This window comes from Hipposideros armiger, unplaced genomic scaffold (genome assembly GCF_001890085.2).
Source record: "Hipposideros armiger isolate ML-2016 unplaced genomic scaffold, ASM189008v1 scaffold_394, whole genome shotgun sequence".
Classification (NCBI taxonomy): Eukaryota; Metazoa; Chordata; class Mammalia; order Chiroptera; family Hipposideridae; genus Hipposideros; species Hipposideros armiger.
The window spans coordinates 1356322-1375879 of NW_017731744.1; the positions used below are offsets into that span (position 1 = coordinate 1356322).

The 19558-nt window shown below is 36.4% G+C and overlaps 1 protein-coding gene across 3 annotated transcripts in view; it reads left to right on the forward strand.

The window, feature by feature from the left end:
- Positions 1-19558, forward strand: part of QTMAN (queuosine-tRNA mannosyltransferase) — a 333545-nt gene that overhangs the window by 127203 nt on the left and 186784 nt on the right. For all 3 annotated transcript variants that reach the window (XM_019663537.1, XM_019663540.1, XM_019663538.1), the window contains exons 2-3: positions 303-364; positions 3047-3250. In XM_019663537.1, the coding sequence (XP_019519082.1) occupies positions 3072-3250 (179 nt within the window). In that variant the 5' untranslated portion in view covers positions 303-364; positions 3047-3071. The remainder of the gene's footprint in view (positions 1-302; positions 365-3046; positions 3251-19558) is intronic.

The following is a 19558-nucleotide window of genomic DNA, read 5'->3' on the forward strand; positions in this document are numbered from 1 at the left end:
GCAGTGTCACTGGCCCTCATATGTGGGATCCGAACTGAGGCCCTCTGGCATCCCAAACCAGTTCTTAACCAATGTGCCATTCGGCTGGCCCACAAAAATTCTTTTTTAACAAAGTATTTTGGTTTTTTTTTTAGCCTCATGTTTATTTGTTTCAAGCCGTGTTTTCTAAAACAAAACTCAGCACAGCTTAAGTATTTGAACTATTCTTTAATGTGCTGTGAGGACATTTGGTTTGAATCTTATATTTAAAGATCAGCTTCCCCTCTATTGCTTGCACCTAATGGGAATCATCTTTCTTCCAGGTTGTGCTGTTAGAAGACCACAGGGAAGAACACGTTTTCTTGCCGCAGAAGTTGCAATAGAAGTAAGTGGGGGCACTGCCAGGATATGTCTGTCTCCACAAAACAAGCAGAACAAATTTCCATGAATCAAAGCCACTAAGTATAGTTTTCAGAGATGGTAGGACATAGTTACTCTCCCCAGAAAAATACCCCAAGTGCAGGCACACCCACTGGCCAGTAGACAAATGCTCAAGTAAACGCTAGTTCAAACCTGTACATTTCACTTTTCTTACTGAGCTATTAAAGGGGTGGAAATCTACCATAGCTGTAATCTTTTTTTCCCCTTTTCTATTTTTCAACCTCCCACATGCTTGGTGTTCAGTTCTGCTTATTGAGTGTCTTGAATCTACAGCAGCACCTACACATACTGCCTCCACAGTGGCTGATGGTTTGCAGATAACTCATGATTCAGACCCATAAGAAACATCTGTAAATATACGGCATTATACATGCTCTAGATTAATCATGGAAAAATGGAAAAGGGCAGAGTAATGAAGAATCAGAAAGCTCTTTTTCCCCCTAATATTGATGCTGCTTTGTTTGAGGTTATATGAGTGAAATAGTCTTTCGAGTGATTTATATCACATTTCATTACTTGGGAAAATATCTGAGGACATTTTTTCAAGATGTGGTTAGAGGCCTTTTAAAGATACACAGGACATGTACACCTTAGCATGATTAGGTCAGAGGAAATGAAGCAAGATAGTAGGTCTCTGTGATGTGATCTAGTAAGCAAATTAATGTTAAACTGTCTTTGTTCTTCCTTGAAACCTTTGGTATAATTTTGAAAGTTGCCTTTTATTGGTCTCTCTAGTTACTTTCTAGAATTTTTCATCTTTTGAAGGATTCATGACTACCATTTTATTAAACTTGGAGGATGTTTGTTTACTTATTGAACATTGCATTATTAGAGTTGAAGTCTCCAGCTGATCTGAAAAAAATCAAGCCTCTGTATAGCTCAGCCTCTGAGCTTACCTCTTACAAAACCTGCAGGGCTCTCAAAATCATATTTGAAATGCAAGCTGCTGATGAGGAATGAGTAACGCCCCCTGCGTTTCAGATGCATGTGTATATCTACCTTCCCTACCTGTTCTTGGTGGATAGGGGATTCTTGATGGAAAATTACTGATTTTAAAATGGTAGGGGATTTGAAGATACCCTTTCTCCTTAAGTAAGGTGATTTATACTAATAATGGGAGAGGCAAAATACCTTATACTGATTGTAAGTTACTATGCTTCAATTTTATCTTCAGAACACCTTTCTCCATTTTAGAGAAGGCGAGACTGAGCCCTACAAAGTTAGGTAACTTGTCCAAACCAAAGTCATACAGCTAGGAAGTGACAGCTGAACTTCACGCTTATATCTCCCTGACCCCAGAGTTTATGCCTTTCCCACCTGAGGGACACTGCTTCTTATTCTGCACATAAGTGAAATATCTGTTTGTCTGTTTTTCCCCCAAAATGCTCATTGGAAGATTCAGACACCAATAAACTTTTTTTCTTCTACTATAGTCATTTCTTTGAGAACTATTTGAGCCTTTTTGCTTTGAAATGCAATTTAACTAGGCATTGCTTTGACTGAGCAAGGTGAAATACAGTTTTATTAGTGAAGAGCATCACTGAGTTGTTGAGAATAATTATTTTGTGGCACAACATTATTAAGAAAAGCACTATGCTGTTTAATGAGTGCCATTTACTTGTCATAAAGAAAAATTCAACCATCTGGAATATTTTTTAAGCAATGTAGTATTTATATTTCATCCTTCTAACAGGAAATAACATATAATTTGAAATATATATAAAGGTTTTTATATTCATACATATATTTTTATTTCACTGAACACATTAACAAAAATCGTATTATTAAAATAAAAAAATACTTGATAGCCAACCCTCTGGATGAGAATTTTTACCATGTTTTTAAAAATAACATTGTTTATCCCTCTAATGGGTGTGTTGTTCAAAGAAAGGTTGTAGAAACCTTGCTCATTCGCAGGCATATAGCTTTACCCTACTTTTTTCATCTTTCTTTGGCCATGGGATATATACACTTGTGGGGAAGTGGTCAAGGTATGTCCAGTGTCTCAAGAAATTGTATCCTAAGATTTATAACACTAGAGAATTGAGATGTGAATATGAATGTGCTTTCTTCTAAATATGGATTGGGGGCATTGATAGCTGGGGAATTTAAAGACAGATTAATATGAGAGTTACAGAGTTAAAGAATTTCTGGAGTGGAAGTCTTAGGAGATGAGTTCCATGACTGTCCAAGACTAGGCAGAGCTATAGGCTAAGCCAGTTCTAAGGTTACTGAGTCAGAGTCAAAGCCATTCCACCCAGGAAGGGAGTGATCACAGCAGGAGAGGACCTTAAACTTCCTAGAGTAGGAGACAATACTGAGTGATTGTGGAAGTAATGTTAGGGCATGAAGAAAACAGACATCAGAAAGATAAAGCCTCCTTTATTTCCTCTTACTAACATGAGAGATGTAAAAATATTGATAACAAAAATATAAGCCTTAAGTGTTACATACTTTTTTAAAAAGTGGGACGAGCCTATTTGAAAAAACAAACAAACAAACATGTCTGTAAATTATTTGTATTTGCTTTTTGGGTTTAATATTTGAATGTATTTTTATGTAAAAAAATCTTTATACACATATACATATATTTGAAAAAAATATATATTTTTTGCCCATTATCTAGAATCTGTGAAGTTTTGAAAGGGCCAATGAGTGTTCTCATCATCGAGGCATTCTATGGAGGGTCCCATAAACAGCTGGTGGATCTGCTCCAAGAAGACTTGGAAAACTGTGTCCTTTATACCCTCCCTGCAAAGAAGTGGCATTGGAGAGCCCGGACTTCGGCTTTGTACTTCTCTCAGAATATTCCTATGAGTGAGCATTACAGGTAATTAGAGCTCAGGCTGCACCTTCAGCTTGTTTTTAATGTACCAGTTATAAGGATGTTGCTTCTCTGTTGGCATCGATGAGACTTTCTGCATCTGTGGAATTGGTCAGTCTGACTACAGTAGAGACAGCGAAGCAGCAGAGTATATGACACTCTGAGGACATCTGGTTGGTAGAAACATGGCCTCATTTAGAATCTACCTGCCTTTTCTCATTTGTCTTGTGATCATATCACATGCACAAGTGTGGGTGTAGAGGACATGGTTTGGCCTTAGAGACTTGATCTTGGGCACATTGGTTGTTGTTTTGTTTTGGTTTGGTTTGGTTTGTTTTTTGGTTCCAGTGCCTCTTTTTGTGAGTATGCTGTTTTAGGAGCTAAGGTTTCAAAGATGGATATGACCAAGGTCTGTACCCTAACAGGCTTTGAAGACAATTGAGGTAGAGATAGATAAGAAAGTGCAATAAGAGTATAAAAAATGGAGAAGTTGGTTTTTACTCTGCCAGACTTTATAGTGGTAATCTTTATAGTGGTAATCTTTGCTTAATCTTTTTATTTTTTATTTTTTATTATTTTTTAAAGATTTTATTGGGGAATTGGGGAAGGGGACCAGCCAAGTTGTTGTTCTTCAGTCTTTGTTGTGGAGCCCACCAGTCGCCATCTGGCTTCCCGTTGGCAGCTCGTGACCTCTAAGCTCAAGGTGCTGCGTTCAATCTTAGTTGCTGATGGGCATAGCCACCATCCCATGCGGGAGTCGAACCAGCAGCCTTGTTGTTAAGAGCACACGCGCTATCCACTGAGCCATCTGGGTGGCCATTCAGCTCAAGGTGCTCTCTTCAATCTTAGTTGCTAGTGGGCATAGCCACCATCTCATGCAGGAGTCGAACCAGCAGCCTTGTTGTTAAGAGCGCATGCTCTATCCACTGAGCCATCTGAGTGGCAGCTCAGCTCAAGGTGCCGAGTTCAGTCTTAATTGCAGATAGGCATAGCCCACTGTCGAATAGGCACTCTTGTTGTTACATCAGCTGAGCCATCCTGCCACCTGTTGGCAGCTCAGCGACAGCTCAGCTCGGGCGCAGTGTCACTGGCCCATGTGAGAATCAAACCAGCGGCCCTGTTGCTCAGAGCTCATGTTCTTAACTCTTAACCTACTGATCCACTCAGCCGGCCATCTTTGCTTAATCTTGAAGGATGAGTAGATTTGGGGAATACAGACCTCAATTATGAATTCTGATTTGTTAGGAAGTGGAGACGAGGGGCACCTATTAGAAAGACTTATGGACACATTGAAAAGATGCATGAGAAACACTGATTACATTTTTAGGAGGAACAAGTAGAATGGAATCCCCCTGAACATTTCTCTCGCCTTGTACTCTATTCGTCATGGACTGCCATGTATCTCCTGGTTGTTAAATAGTGGAAGGTTATCCTACTGTGCTTTCCATATCTGGTGCTCTTAACCTCATTGGTTTAGGCAGGAGTGGGAGTGCCAGGCTAATCAATAAGGGAGTTAGAACAGACAGGCTGTTAGACAAGGGGCATGTTGCAAGCTGCAGTGCCCACCTCGGCTCCAGCAGCCATACTGGAGCTTGTAAGGTGCAGCAGTCACAGGGACACAGCAGCTTGAGATTTAAATATAGATTGCTGTTCTGAGTAGTGATTTGGGGCATTTAGAGAATAACCCATTTCTCTGGCATCATCTCTGAGAATTCAGATTGTCAGATGGAATAGTAGTGAACACTCAAGTCACACTGCTTGGGATTACAAAGGTAAAATGTTGTTTGGGGGCATATTGAGAATTTTGTATTTTTTAATCTACACTGTATTTTTCCTTACATAATTTAATGGTTTATATTCTGGTATTACTAAGTGAATATTGTTGATTCACTAATAGTATGAGAAATTTCAATGAATGCACCAATATAAAAGTTTTAAAGGCAATGATAAGACTATTCTGTGTTAAAACCCGACTGTTAAAGTTGCTGTCACATCTTATTTGTGTTTTTACTGCACCAATTGTGTTATATTACTGGGGTTTACGTAATCCGGTTGACTTTATGACTCATTGTTATTTACCATTTGATATAATCAATTTCTACATTGTGATTTGAACATTGAAACTAACCATTTTGATATCTGCTGTTAGATTTCACTTTGATTATGTACTTTTTTCAGAATGAAATGATCGTATTACAAATATATATGTGGATAGCATGCAGACAGACACTCCTCTACCTATGGCTTCCCCGCTCCCTTTGAGGCCTGAAGCATTTGGGGAGAAACATCACATTGTTCTTTGATGCAGTCTTATTTAGGAAGTAGATTTCTGAAAGGGCATGGTATAAAGTTTTACTCTGATCGCCATGACCTCCAGATCCCAACAGTGGTATGTGTGATGTTTCAAGGTCAGCCATGTATGTAAGCTGTGCTGTTAACTGTACTAATCTAATCAGACTTCACTAAGATATTCCTCTCCAGTTTAATTTACAGTTATATTTGACCAATGATAACTTGTGTACTCTTTACCAAATAACTGTGTGAATACTTTTAGACAAATTGCAGTTGTTTGAAAACTTATATGAAGTTAAAAAACATGCTTACTCAATCCTAGATTTAGAATAGCCTTTTATTACACCACAGAAATCTGATCTCTGTAGAGACTTTTAAAGATATGAGAAGTATTTGCTGTCCAGTTACTCTGTATATTTGGGAAATGAAATCATCAGAATTCATAAAGAAAGAAATGAATAAGCACCAATATTGCCTACTATGCAAAATTACTATGAACAAGTGTCTGATGAGAAAGACCTTGAAGGCAGATACATGATACACATGTTATTTTTCTAACTTCTGTACGTGTAGTTGTTATTGTCATAAGCTTGTTACCTGGAAAATATTTTATTACTAAAAGAGTAGTTGCTTCAGCTCAATTAATCAGTTTGTACTTTATCTTGATAGCTAAAAGAATATATCATAATTCACATTTAGAGCTGATTCTAAATGTGAATTTGGAATGATTCACATTTATTATAATTACAAAATTCCACCAGTTATTTTTCTCAAAAGTAGCTGGTAATTATTGTAATGTTTAGGTTATACTAAAGCTTTGCCTTCTGGAAACTTCACAAAATGTTTCTGAGGATGTGCCTTAAATTTTGTGTTCTGAAATGTATGAGTCATTAGTCCCAGGGTCAAATATTTGTACTTTATTAAAATATACCTAGATTAGGCGTCAGATGTTTCATTTGTTTTCTGTTTGCAGTATCTTGACTGAAATGAATCACAATTAAAATCATTTTTCACTCTCAGATCTTCCAATTATGTTTTTCATTCCATCTGAGGTATTGTTGCAGATACTGATCATTGACTACTTAACAGTCCTTTCTTTTTAACAGAATCACAGTTTTCTTTGGGGTGGCTATGTACCCAGCCCCTGGGAGCGAAGCACAATTGACTTAAGTTGGTCATGATAATCCCGCTCTCGGCCAGATTTTCTCAGCTTTCCTTGCAGCTAGAGCTGGTCAGTCACTAAGTTTTGGCAAATTAGTTTATGACCTTTGAGGGTTCTTCCAACAAAGTTTTTTGTTTTTGTTTTTGTTTTTAATTTATGAAAGGAGAGAGCCATCTCTCTTTTCCTCCGTTTGAATGTGGTTGTGTTGTCTGTAACATGAGGTGACAAGGTGAGGGCTAAACGCCTGGGCTGCCAAAAATGGCTGATGGAAGGCTGGGAAGAGCCTGGATTAGTCTTCCATTTTGAGCAACATAGTTGCCTGGTGACCTGAAAACCCACCATCTCTGAAACATCTAGAATTGCTTTGTAAAGTGTAGCCCATTTTCTTTTAAGTCCATAGCTGAGCAAAGTAAGAAGATCTGAAGAGGGATCTGGAAATTAGAGTGGGAAGCTGGCTTTGAGGCTCTGGTTGCCTAATTTTCATAAAAGAAACTGGTTAACTAAGTTAAGTTACATTCTTGAAATATTGCACAACTCTAACCTGAATTAGAAACCTTTCTGTGCACACTTATAGGGACCTCTCTGAGACACATTAAATGACAGAATGTAAGGTGCCAAACAGTGTTATTTGGTGCTATCTGTGGCATAAAGCAAGGAGGTTATAAGAATGAAACAACGGAAGAGTACACTGGAAATGAATAAAAATAGTTGCCCGGGGTTCGGTGTAGCAGGAACTGTCGGTGCCCTGCCCATATTCCCCCGACCTTTGACCTTTCCCTGTCTGCATGCCCTCTCCAGCTTCCTGCCTACAGGATCTGCAGCCCTTTGCATAGGGGAGCAGCTGCTCTGCCCCTGTGCCAGGTTGGGAGCCGCTCTCCGCAAATGTTTCTTGCCCCTCAGATGAAGTCATTCTGAAGTGTGAGAAATCATTAACAAAGATTGCTAAAAAAAATCCTGTAATCAAGAGATATAAAAACATAATTCTAAATAACTTATGGATCACAGAAGAAATTGTAACGGATACCAAAAAAATAGAACTGAATCATAACGAACATATTGTGTATCACAAAGTGGGTTACATCTAAAGTGACATTTGCAGCCTCATCATCTTTAATGAATTTGTTTTTATTATTGTTATTTTTTTTATTTTGATGTTCAGGGCCCATCTTACTTGAATATAGGAGTGGTACTGGGAAGGAAACTACAAGAAGAGGACAAATTAGTGAAATTGAAAGCGAATATATAATCAAGATGAACAAACTCAAAGCAGTTATTTGGAAATAATAAAATAGGTAAACCACAGGCACAGTCTTTTTAAAGGCACAGTTAATTTTCAGAGTGAAAAAAATATAACTATGACACAGATCAATAAAAAGGAGGAAATGCTCTTAACAGTTCTATGTTAATACAGTTGAAAACAGACAAAATGGATAATTTCTTAGAAAAACGTAACTTACAAAAACCTCACTCAAAATGAAATAGAAAATCTGAATGGAAATATAATCATTAAAGATGTTGATGCATTAGCTAAAAATCTCCCACTGTAATACAGAAGTTGGTTTACGGCACCCTGCTGTTCTGCCTCTTTCCAGACTTGTGTTACCTGAGATCAAGTGTCTAGTTTTTTAGGTTTTCTGTGTCTTGTAGCCATATGAGTCCTAATAGATGTTGATTATCATTATGATACTCACCCCCCACCCCTGACCTTTTTAATTAATGTTCAGGGAGGGGCAAGGAAAGCAAATAGTTGGATAGAAAATAAATGGAATGAAAGTTCAGTTGGGTCAAGTACTGCATAAAGTGAATTGAAAGCTTAAGGTGATATTTGATTGTTGATAATTCTGTTATAATTTGCCATTTTCTTTAATGGTGCCATGACTCTGGCTTTTCACTAAGCAGATTCTCTTTGAAGGAATATGCGATTTTTTTTTCTTCAATGAATAGTTCCCTGTGAACATTGAATGTAACTTTCTTTGGAAAAATGAACAATTTTAGCTGATATGAATTACCTATATATGTGGTTGTAGCTAGCCTTTGTGAATAAAGGTATGGATAAATTAGTGCATTATAGATGACTTAATAAGGAAAGTGGTGGTTTCTCCAGCAATTCTTTTACAAATTGGTAACTTAATTACTTTGCTTGGCAATTACATCTTGTTTTGAATTGTTACTTTTTGTTAAAAATATAACTTTCTGAATAATAATACTTTAATAATAAAACATCGTTTTATTAAAATATACCTTTCTGAATTATTTAATACATTTTAATTATGAAAACACCTTTCTATTAGTTGTACATCCTAGCTGGGAGTATAAAAGTACCGTATTTGCCGGCATATAAGACGATTTTTTGGCCCTGAAAAATATGCCTCCAAGTGGGGGGTCGTCTTATACGCCAGGTACACTTCAGATAGACTGCCCATAGTGCTTGCCCCGTGCCATAGTGGCCTCCCGATGCCCGCCCACTTCATTCCACATACCGTTCAGGCATCAGCAGCGCTGCTGGGTGTATGCTCGGCTGTTATGCGATTTTGCTGTTATGCGATTTTACCACACTTGCAAAATCGCACACAGCCGACCATATAACAAACTCTGTATTTTGAGTGGAAATGTTAGGGGGTCGTCTTATATGCCGGCAAATACGGTAAATGGTGACTTAAGAAGTTGTAGGTAAGTGAAGCCTCGTTAGGCTTACCTAGGGCAATCATTGTACATTTCCATAGTTACCAGAATAAGATTTAATGGGGTTAAATAATGGCAATACCAGCTAACATGCTGAACACTTACCACATGGTAGACATTCTACAACCCTGGAAGTTAGATACTGTTTTCCTGGGTTAATAGTGGAGGAATCTGAGGCTTAGAGAATCAAGTTACTTGCACTGGGTTACACAGCTAGTTAGTGGTGGATATGTGGTTTGAGCTCAAGTCTGGCCACCTGCAAAGGCCATATACTGTTCATTCTTTTTTCAGCCCATATACTGTTTGCTCTATTTAAGCTCATGCTCTTAACCACTATGCTGCTGAAGCAGGGTAAACAAATTAAGTAAATTAAACCTAAGTACCTCTTGATTCAAAATACATTACTAGATTTTACTGTTAGAGGTGGGTGTGGTGTTTCTTGGAGCCTTGAGCAGTATTACTAGTTCTTGAATCTTGTTGGAGGCTGGAAGCTGGGAACCAGGAGCCTTTTTAGGTCTTTGGGAATTCTCTTATTTTCCCTCAGCATATTTCTCTTTAGTTTTCAGCCATAAAATTTAGAAGTTATTTGAATTTTCTTCTTTTGAGGTTTTTCCTAATAATCCAAATAAAATGCTACACATGATTTTCTTTTTTTTTTTAATCATAGGGTAGACTCATGAATACACAAATAACGTTCTCTGTTTAGGATGCTCGATACCTGCCATTCCCCAATTATCCTCAAACTGGCATACTATGAAGTTCTCTACTTGATTTATGAACTTGGCTAGAGGCACCATTCCAGTACCGCCCAGCTCACTTGTATATCTTTACCAGTTCTGTGCAGTTCTTGGGGTTTGGATAATGTTCTGGCACTGTATAAATAATATTGTTAGTAGGTGTGGTGTAGCATCCCACAGTCTCACCAACATGTGACTGCTTTGCTTGTGAAACCTGTCCACGTGATTCCCCGTGACTGTTGCCCCGCCGACAAGCTTCCCTATCCTATACTGCTTAATTGTGGGAATGACTAGTCTTTAAATTACTCTAATAAATTCATTGCAAAACTGGAAATTGACTCTGTCACCATGTTTCCTAAAGGGTAGGTTTCCAGACTTAACCTTTTTCACTTTTCTTTGTGTTTCTTTGGCAGTGCTTTCAAGAAGTAAAATAGGCTAGTAGCAGGGGAAAAAAACAAGCAAACTGCTTTTCTTGTTACGGAGTTCATAGTTTATTCTCACAAGTTGCTAATTCAGAAGTGTTTGTATAGTTAGAACATGCACTGTGAACCTACTGCTTTCAAGGAACTAAGCACGGCCGAGCAACTTCAGGTTTATGTTTTTAATATCCCTTCTAGCATATTTAAAAAATACAATAAAACATCACATTTAAGATTCTATACAGCCCCCAATAATGGTTCATATGGATGCGAGACATTATTTCTAATAGACTCTGTACCTTAAAGACCTCTAGGGTAAATCTCACATATATTGGGTTGTCGGAAAAGTCATGACATATTTTTTCTATGTTTTTCGTTGCAAAAATGCGTCATGACTTTTCCGACAACCCAATATTTACCCATTGAAATTTTCCAACTATATTTTAAAAGACAAACTAGTTGTGTAATTGACAGAGGAGAGAAAACTATTTTTAATGAAATGGAAAAGGCATAAAACCTCTAAATCCCCCCAAATGGTTGCAAGATATACTATTGCATAAAAGAGCTCTGGCTGTAGAGTAAGGACCTTCATCCTTATGCTTTTAGAAGTAACATGCTCCTTTTTGACATAATAATCACAACAGTGAGTTTGAACTCAAGAGTGCTTCTAATCTAGTTGTTTTTAGGTGTCGAGTGTCTTCCTCATGGTTTGTCTCCATAGCCTGGAAAATACCTTTAGAAAATGAAAGATATTTTTATTGTACTTCCATTCCCAAAATTTATTTCTTTATTAGAGAAGACTTCCCATTTTTTATGAAAGTCTTAGTCAATGAAAATGTTTGCTTTTTGGATCTGTATGTGGTGTGCATGGTATTGGTGTCTGACCTAACTATATCCGGGGCCTCTAAAGCTGTGGGGCAGATACTCTGTTGCCCTTTCCTTCTCTTAAGCCTCCTCTCTTAGGGAAGTTTTCATGCTCACCTATTCCCTTGGGGTCCAATTTGGCCTCTTAGCTGCCTTGGGACACATGAAATGACTGATTCTTGTCCATCGTTCCTGTGGTTGTAGATTTTTTCTTACTTGCATTTCCCACTTTTTTTGCGCTTGTTTTTGCGCTCATACAACCACTGTATAAGACACACCCAGTTTTTAGACCCCACATTTTTCTTTTTCGAAAAAGGGTGCGTCTTATACATGGGGAAATACGGGGGATATCTATCTATATCTATATCTATATCTATATCTATATCTATATATGTTTTTTTTTATTTATTTCCCCTATAAACGGTCTCTCCTGTATTTCTCTTTGTTCACCATCTTGTTAATAAAAATTTAACACTGCTCCTTTTTAGGAGAAATTCTTGGTGGTTGAATATATGTAGTTGAGAGAGGGCTGTGGGGTATGAGATGGTGTTGCCCAAATCCCCCCAGACTAGTTATATTTTGGGTCCTTTGTGAGCCTTTTTTCCAGTTTTGTTCCTTCATCAGCATGAATGATTAAGAGCTTTTATATGAAGAGCCAGTGCCTATGCTGGCTGGCACTGGTGATAAAAGGCCAAACTTGACAAATTGGGACATAGAGTGCTGACCCATAGTAAGTGTTGAGTAAACTTGATTGAAAGAAAGCTTCCTGCCTATATCCATTTGCTAATACTCGTAGCTTTGATTAAAGAACGCTTGAGTGAAAACCATCAGTGACTTGCCATTGTATTTGTAAAACTCCAGATTACACACAGGGTTTGCTGGGTCTTGCCTACCTTTGCAACTTCATCTCCCACGGAGGTTATCTCATTAATCTGGTGTAGCAGTGGCATTGGCCTTGTTCATGTGGAAATGTCAAGTTCTTTCCTGCTTCAGGTCCAGTTGCTACTTTCTTTTCTCTCAGCTGGCAACATTTACACATGCCCCCCCCCTTTTTCTTATTCCTCACTATTCTTCAAGTCTGAGCTAAAATTTCACCTGCTCAGAGAAGCCCTCCCTGACCACCCTATATAACATAAGCCCTCTATTTCAGTATCCTTTTTTTGCCCTCTGTAATAGCATTATATGTAATTTATAATTATTTTATTTGTTCGATTGATTTTCTTTTTTATTATACTGTAAGTTCCATGATGACAAGGACCATATTTGTCTTGTTTACCATCTTTATCCTCAGTACCGAGTATGCTCCCTAGCTGATAGTAGCTGTTGAGTAAGTATGATGGAATTAATGACTTCATATCGGTAGCTTTGAAATCCCAAACAGAACGTGGTTGTAACTGGCTTTGCTAATTTGCTTTTTTTTTTTTTTTTGCCATGGGCACTACTAGTATCCCTTGTCTAGGGACATTGTACACAGAGATGCCTTAGAGACATTTAAAGGCCTGTGTTACTCAATTTTATGGGATTAAACTAAAGAATTCCATACACATTTACTCACTTATTTTTATGGGTTATATTAATCATTCTGTGAAATCAGTCATCATCCATTATGTAAATTTTGATAAAAGAAAATATAATTTTCTGGACTTTCCCCTGCGTCAGAGTGTTTCTAGAAAAAAAAGAAAATGTTTCTAGTTCAGGAAACTTTCTAGAATCTAGAATATACCTGTGATATTTTGTGAAATTTCACATGATTATATTTTAAGGCTTTATGGTTTTGGTGGCCACCCACAAACAGTGGTCTTTTAATTTATAGGACAGAAGCTATAGGATACATGAGAAATTAGAATTCTATCCAAAGAGACATTTTGTTTGGCCACTGCCATTATTTAAGCATTTTTTATTCTTAATGCTTTTTGACATACAGACATTCTTTGTTTTGGTCACAAACACAACTAGCTGCCGTTGTTTTATACCTACCTGCTTCTCACATTTATGTTACTAACTGGCCCATTTAGGGCTTTGTGCTTGTAGCTTCTGGTGTAGAATCTGTCCAAGAGTGACTCTTCAAATGATCTGTAATAAAATATATTTAAATGTACACATATATAGAAGAGCTTACTATAAAAGTATAAATCTCTTGTGTTTGAAAGAAGCAACATACTATAGCAGGGGAATCGGCAGTCCTGGGTTCTCATCTCAGCTCTGCCATAAATTAATTGTTTGGCCTTGGAAAAGTCATTTTTTTACGTTAGAGTCTTATTTTTTTTCATCTGTAGCTAAAGGTTTTGATTTCGTCTGTTGAGTTCTGCGATGTTGTGAACAACGAATTAAGATCAAGATTTAAGGAATTCTAACACAAGACAAATTGATGCTCTCATTCAACTTCATTGCCAACCACTGCTTCATTTAACACAAGAATTATTTCCTTGTCTTTTTTTGTATATCTCCTTGAACATTTAGCTTTTATTTTTGGAGTTAGAGCCTTTTGGGGAATAATTTTTTTCCAGTAGTGCTTCTGTTATTTAAGTTGCTCTGATGTGACTTATTGTTTGGATCTCCTGTTCCACCCTCAGTTTTTCATGATTATTTGTCTTTGCAAAGAGGTATTTGACCTCATGTTCGCTTCTGTCTTTACAGGGCATGGGACATAGGACATGCACATTAAATACTGAAGGTGTTACTATAGAACTCACAGAGAAGAGTCAGCACTGCACAGAGGACAGTGCTCACCAAAGAAGTACACAGCGGAGAGTTTAATTCTCACTCAGGAAGTTCTGGGGTATTGTTTAAGTGATTCAAAATCACTTAAACAATAAAAGAAAATGTATTGGGTTATATAACTGAAAGTTACAGATTGGTTGGCTTCAGACAAAGCTGGATCCAGTGGTTCATGAGGACTCTTGATTTCTTGACTCTGCTTTCCTCTGGTTTGGATGTATCCTGGAGTAGGCTCTCTCCACATGGGTCTCTCCTAGAGCTAAGTGGATACTCCGTCAGCTTAATTACCCTATCTGAAAGAGAGTACCTCTCTCTTGGTGGTTCTAAACAAAGTCACAGACTGATTGAAAATACTTAAAAAAAAAAAATTATGTGCTCTTTGAAGTTGTTACTGTGGCCAAAGGCACATAATGTCATGATTGGCCAGGCCTGGATCACATGCCCACTTTGAAATCAGGAAGTAAGATCAACCCCATTCAAACCATATGAACTGAGTGCAGGACAACAAAGGGAAAATGACATTGCTGTTGTTTGAAGAAGGGGAAGCAATGTTTTATGGGCAAAACAAAACAAAACAAAACAAAAACACATGGTGAGTACTACAGTCAAACCTGAGAGAGAGGTAAGGAAAATTGTGCATAGTATGATTATTAAAGCAATGTAGCATGGAGACCAAGGATGAGGGTAGAGAGGGTCATTGGATTCTAAACATCCAATCGAGAAACAGTGAGATTCTGAAAGAGGATAGTGAAACAGAAAGATTAAGTAGTAAAGGAACTAGCAATACGAATAAAACTTACATTGTTTACATTTCACTATTTATAAAAATTGACTAGGAGCTGTACTGAAATTTACCTTTGTGTTGTCTAAGTAAAAAGATTTGGGATACAAGTTAATTTAGTCAAAATTACAGAGATCACAGTTAAATTATATTAGTGGTTAGAATTATTTTTAAATAGCTTTGCTAATGGTAAATCATTTGTATTTACCCATTAAATTAGATCAATGAGTTTACTTTGGCAGCATTTTAAGTACTCCATGTACTTAAATGTAGCAAAACTTCTTTTTCTTTAATAATTTAAAATAACACTGCCTCTTTTCTCTATTTAAATAAAATTTATAATATATATTATACATACATACATGCATACAGAGGGTGCCAAAAATGTATATGCATTTTAAGAAAGGAAACAACTGTATTAAAATTATGCTGATGGTAACCACTTTGAGCACCTCTTGTTATTGCAGAAGTCAAAGACTTGTATTCATCTTTTGTGATTGGTATATATTGAGTATTATAATTAATAGTTTTTTTCCTTTCTTAAAATGCGTATACATTTTTTTGGCACCCTCTGTATACGTGTGTGTGTGTGTGTGTGTGTGTGTGTACACACACACACACAATCAATAAATGATTTATTACCTGGTTTTAACTCCTGAAACTTATCTCCCATCTCCACCCCCCCCAAAAAAATTAGGTATTAAGTGTATTTGTAGAGTTCTTATATTATGCTAGATCCCAAGGAGAAAATGAATGAATAAAGCTTGGGGTTGCCACTCTACTTAGTATCCAGTTCAGAAAATCCAGCCTCTCCCTCAGTGGTCTGGACTAGTAAGGTATATACGCCTTTGAAGAACACACACTGTGTGCCAGACACAAATGATGAAAAGGTGAGTAGGGTAGTATGCTTTAGGAACTAAGTATCTTCTCATGGGCACAGTTCTGTTTCTTTTCTCCTTCCCTCCCCTCCCCTCCCTTCCCTTCTCCAGTATTATCTGGACATGTTCACTTGAATCAGCATTTCTAAAGCAGTTATGTATGTACTAATATGTTTTTAGGGAAATCCCCCACAGTTGGTAACCTGTTTTTCACTATAGTAGTAGATATAAAATGTATGGGATTTTTAGCCCATAGTTTCTCTCTACATATCCAGTATTGACACAGACATTCATTTGTGTACAAACTGTTTTGGTGGGTTCCAAGATTTTCAGAAAATGAAAGTAACTAAGAATGTGAACTAGTTTTTGTCACTGTTATTTTTTTCTCTGTCATACGCTTAAATACAATGAAAAAAGTTTTCATGAAATCCATTTATAGTAAAGACATGTGTTATTTCCTTATCGTGTGTGTGTTTGTGTGTGTGTGGCATTTGTACTATAGTTTCTTATTCAGATGTAGTGATTCTTAGCTTTCATTTTGTAATATTGCAGGGAGTCTTCAGTTTCTCAAAGGGAATTTTTAACTTTTTTAAGACAGAAACATATCAACTCACTTTTGTTTTTTTTCTATACTATTTTATAAGAGGATTGCTGCCAGGAAACCCAGCATAGCTCAGTGTCATTACCACAAAGGTTCTGGAATCCTTGACTCTTACAGTTGAAATGGAGCGATTATAACTTGGGTGTTTATAGAGAGTGATTGGTAGAACTATGCAATCATTTTAATAGCAGTATTCTTATTTTTTCCAAGTGTTCAAAGATATTTAATAACATTCACATGTATTTGACTATTTTTTGGAAAATGTAGGGAAAGAGCAGAGGTTAAAAATTGAGGTCTTGCTTGCTCTGAAATTTGAGTATTGTTTAATATATTAGTAGAGTTTATCTAAGTAATCATTTTCTTTGTCTGATTTTGATGTTGAGAACTGATAGTAGATAAACGAAGACACACCTACATACACATACAAATGAGATGTACAAAACCATGTCAATTTTAGAATTAAACTACCTGAAAAACATTTAGGCTTTTGGAAACATGATTTTAATATTTGTCTTCTTGCAATCAGTTTTATTTTAGATAAAATACTGGCAGATGGTAGTGATCTACTTGAACACTGTTGAGTTTTCTTTATTTTTTCCATGGAAAAAAGCTCCCAGAAAACTTTTGTTCTTTAATATGTTCAGCGTGCATATGTTTTACATGTATTAACTAGTATTAAAAATGCAGTTCCTAATTAGATGTCTAAATCTGAGAGGAGTTGTGGTGAGTACCACCCTCTTAGAATTATTGAAAAAGAAAGTTTTGATGAATAGGGTTTTCTTTTTTGCTAATGCATCCTTCAGCCCCCTGTGGACCCAGAAACTAAACAATTAACCATTGTTAATGTTTCTCAGCTATTATGTTCTGGGATTCCTACTGGCTATTGTCTTTTTTGATGATAAAACCTGAAGATATTGATTATATAAAAACTTGGAAAATTCAGGATATTTATATTCTATTATGATCTGTTTTATATTACAGCAAAAAAAGTTAATTTTTTGTTATTGTTTAAGGGTTTAGGTTTTAGATGGGCATAAATAGTTATAAGCTGGGTATGTCTTAGGCTTTAGAAATATTGTAGGGAATCTCTAAAGTAATATTGTTGCAACCTGGTTTTGTTTGGTATTTTTGTTTTACATTTTTAAAATGTAGCGGTTGAGGGGGAAATCCTTTCTCTCCGAATTTATCTGTATGAGTCACCTGACGCCTTCCTTCTAATAGAGTATAGTGAAACAGTGTCATATGAATCAGTATTTCCACATTTGCAATTTAGAATACTGTTTGAAGTCATCAGCGTTCATCTACATTTCTGTTTTACTTTTCAGTTTGCCACACAACTTTTTTTTCAGCTGATAAGAATGACTTCTATTTTTTATAGACGTGGAGTGTCAGTTCTCAGTTATTCAGTTTTACTGACTAATGAGGTATTTGTTCACAACTGCAAACCGCAGATTAGGCACATAGATATTGACTAATCCTGACTTACAAACATTAGCCCATGCAATGTGAATTCCTTCAATGTCTGGGCATTCTTGTCTTGTACCTGTTATTCCATAGTCACTGGAGGTAGTAGGAAGGAGCACTGGACTAGAAGTCACAGGACCTCAGCTCAAGGCCCAGGTCAGGCCCTCACCTGTAAAACGGCAAATCAGTTTCATGCTGTATCTTCATCTGCAAAGTGGTGAAAAGAAAAAATAATATCTATCCTTCACATTTATCTTCAAGGTTTATTATGAGAATCAAATCAGGTAATGTTTCAAGAATATTTTGTAAACTGGAATGTGAGATATTATTGTGAAGTTAATTCATTTGCTCAGGGGTTTTATTTTTAAGTTATTTACTATCTGGCCTTTAGTTTATCTATTTTAAAATGGAAGTAGAAGGGATGACATGGAATTAATACTTTAATAAAAACATAATGTTTCAAGAGTGTTTGGCCCTAAGCCATAATATGCGGCTACATTTGTCTTCAGTGCAGGTGATTCATAGTGATAGAGTGGGAAGAAATGATCAAGTGGATATTATTTGCAGATTTTTGGTCTCTCTTTATCTTTACTTCAGTTCTGGTATCAATTTTGAACTGTAGCTAAGTAGCAACAATCAATTAACTATCATAGTGGGTAGTGGTAATGAATTAAAATAGTGGTCATACGAGTATTTGTTTCAGTAATCGGAAAACTAAATTAATAATTCACTGTTCATTCATTTTCTTCAACTAACATTTGTGCAACGACTTCTATTTTGTAAGGTACTTTACTAGGTACTTGATTTGAAAGTGTGTGAAAGAATGCCGTTTATGAAAAAGTAAAATGGAAGGTGGTTGAATTGCACCCTTATCTAGTAAATGCTGAAGTATTCTTAAGGAGAGAAAAAAGGTGTACAGTTGTCTCATGGATCTGAAGGTTTCACAATACCTATTGCTTTTTTTTTTTCTTTAAGGAAAAGCAGAATTTCATACCTGTGATAAAATGACTATAACTTTCTAACATAAAGTAGTTATTTCACATATATAGTATCATCTCTTTGCTTAAACCCCAAGGAAAAGAATCATGTTAATGTCTGAACATGCAGAAATTTCTCACATTAATTTTAATAAGGGAATAACAGCTGAACATCATAACTGCCAAAAATATTAGTGAAATGGAAATAAAAGTTCCAATATATTTTCTTGACATTGATAGGAATTTTAGTAAACATAAAATAAGTTTCTTATTTACAGTAGAAATGGCCTTTTCAGGTCAGCTGTGTCACTGGCCACCACATTAGTTCAGATTATTTAGCTGGAATATATCTTTAAACTTACTGTATAAGGCTTTGTATTACTGGATAAAATTTTTGAAAAGACCTTATATAGATTAGTTTTGCATTATTTTTCTGTAAAAATAGGCTTTCCTTATTTGTTTCCAAAATCGCCGAATTCATTTTTACCTTTGCTAATTGGGGCTGAAGGTAAAATATGCTTTAGGAGAGCTGGAGAAGTACATTTGATGAGCGTGTTGCACAGAGTAACACCTCACCTGCTCATTTAACGTTTGCTTTTTCTTTTTTTTTTTTCTAGTTTCTGCTTTTTGCTTTATTTATTTTTTAAAATTTTTTATTGTTAGTTTCAGGTGTACAGAACAATGCAATAGTTATCCTTTTCACCCTCACAAAGTAACAACCCCCCTCCCCCCATCCACT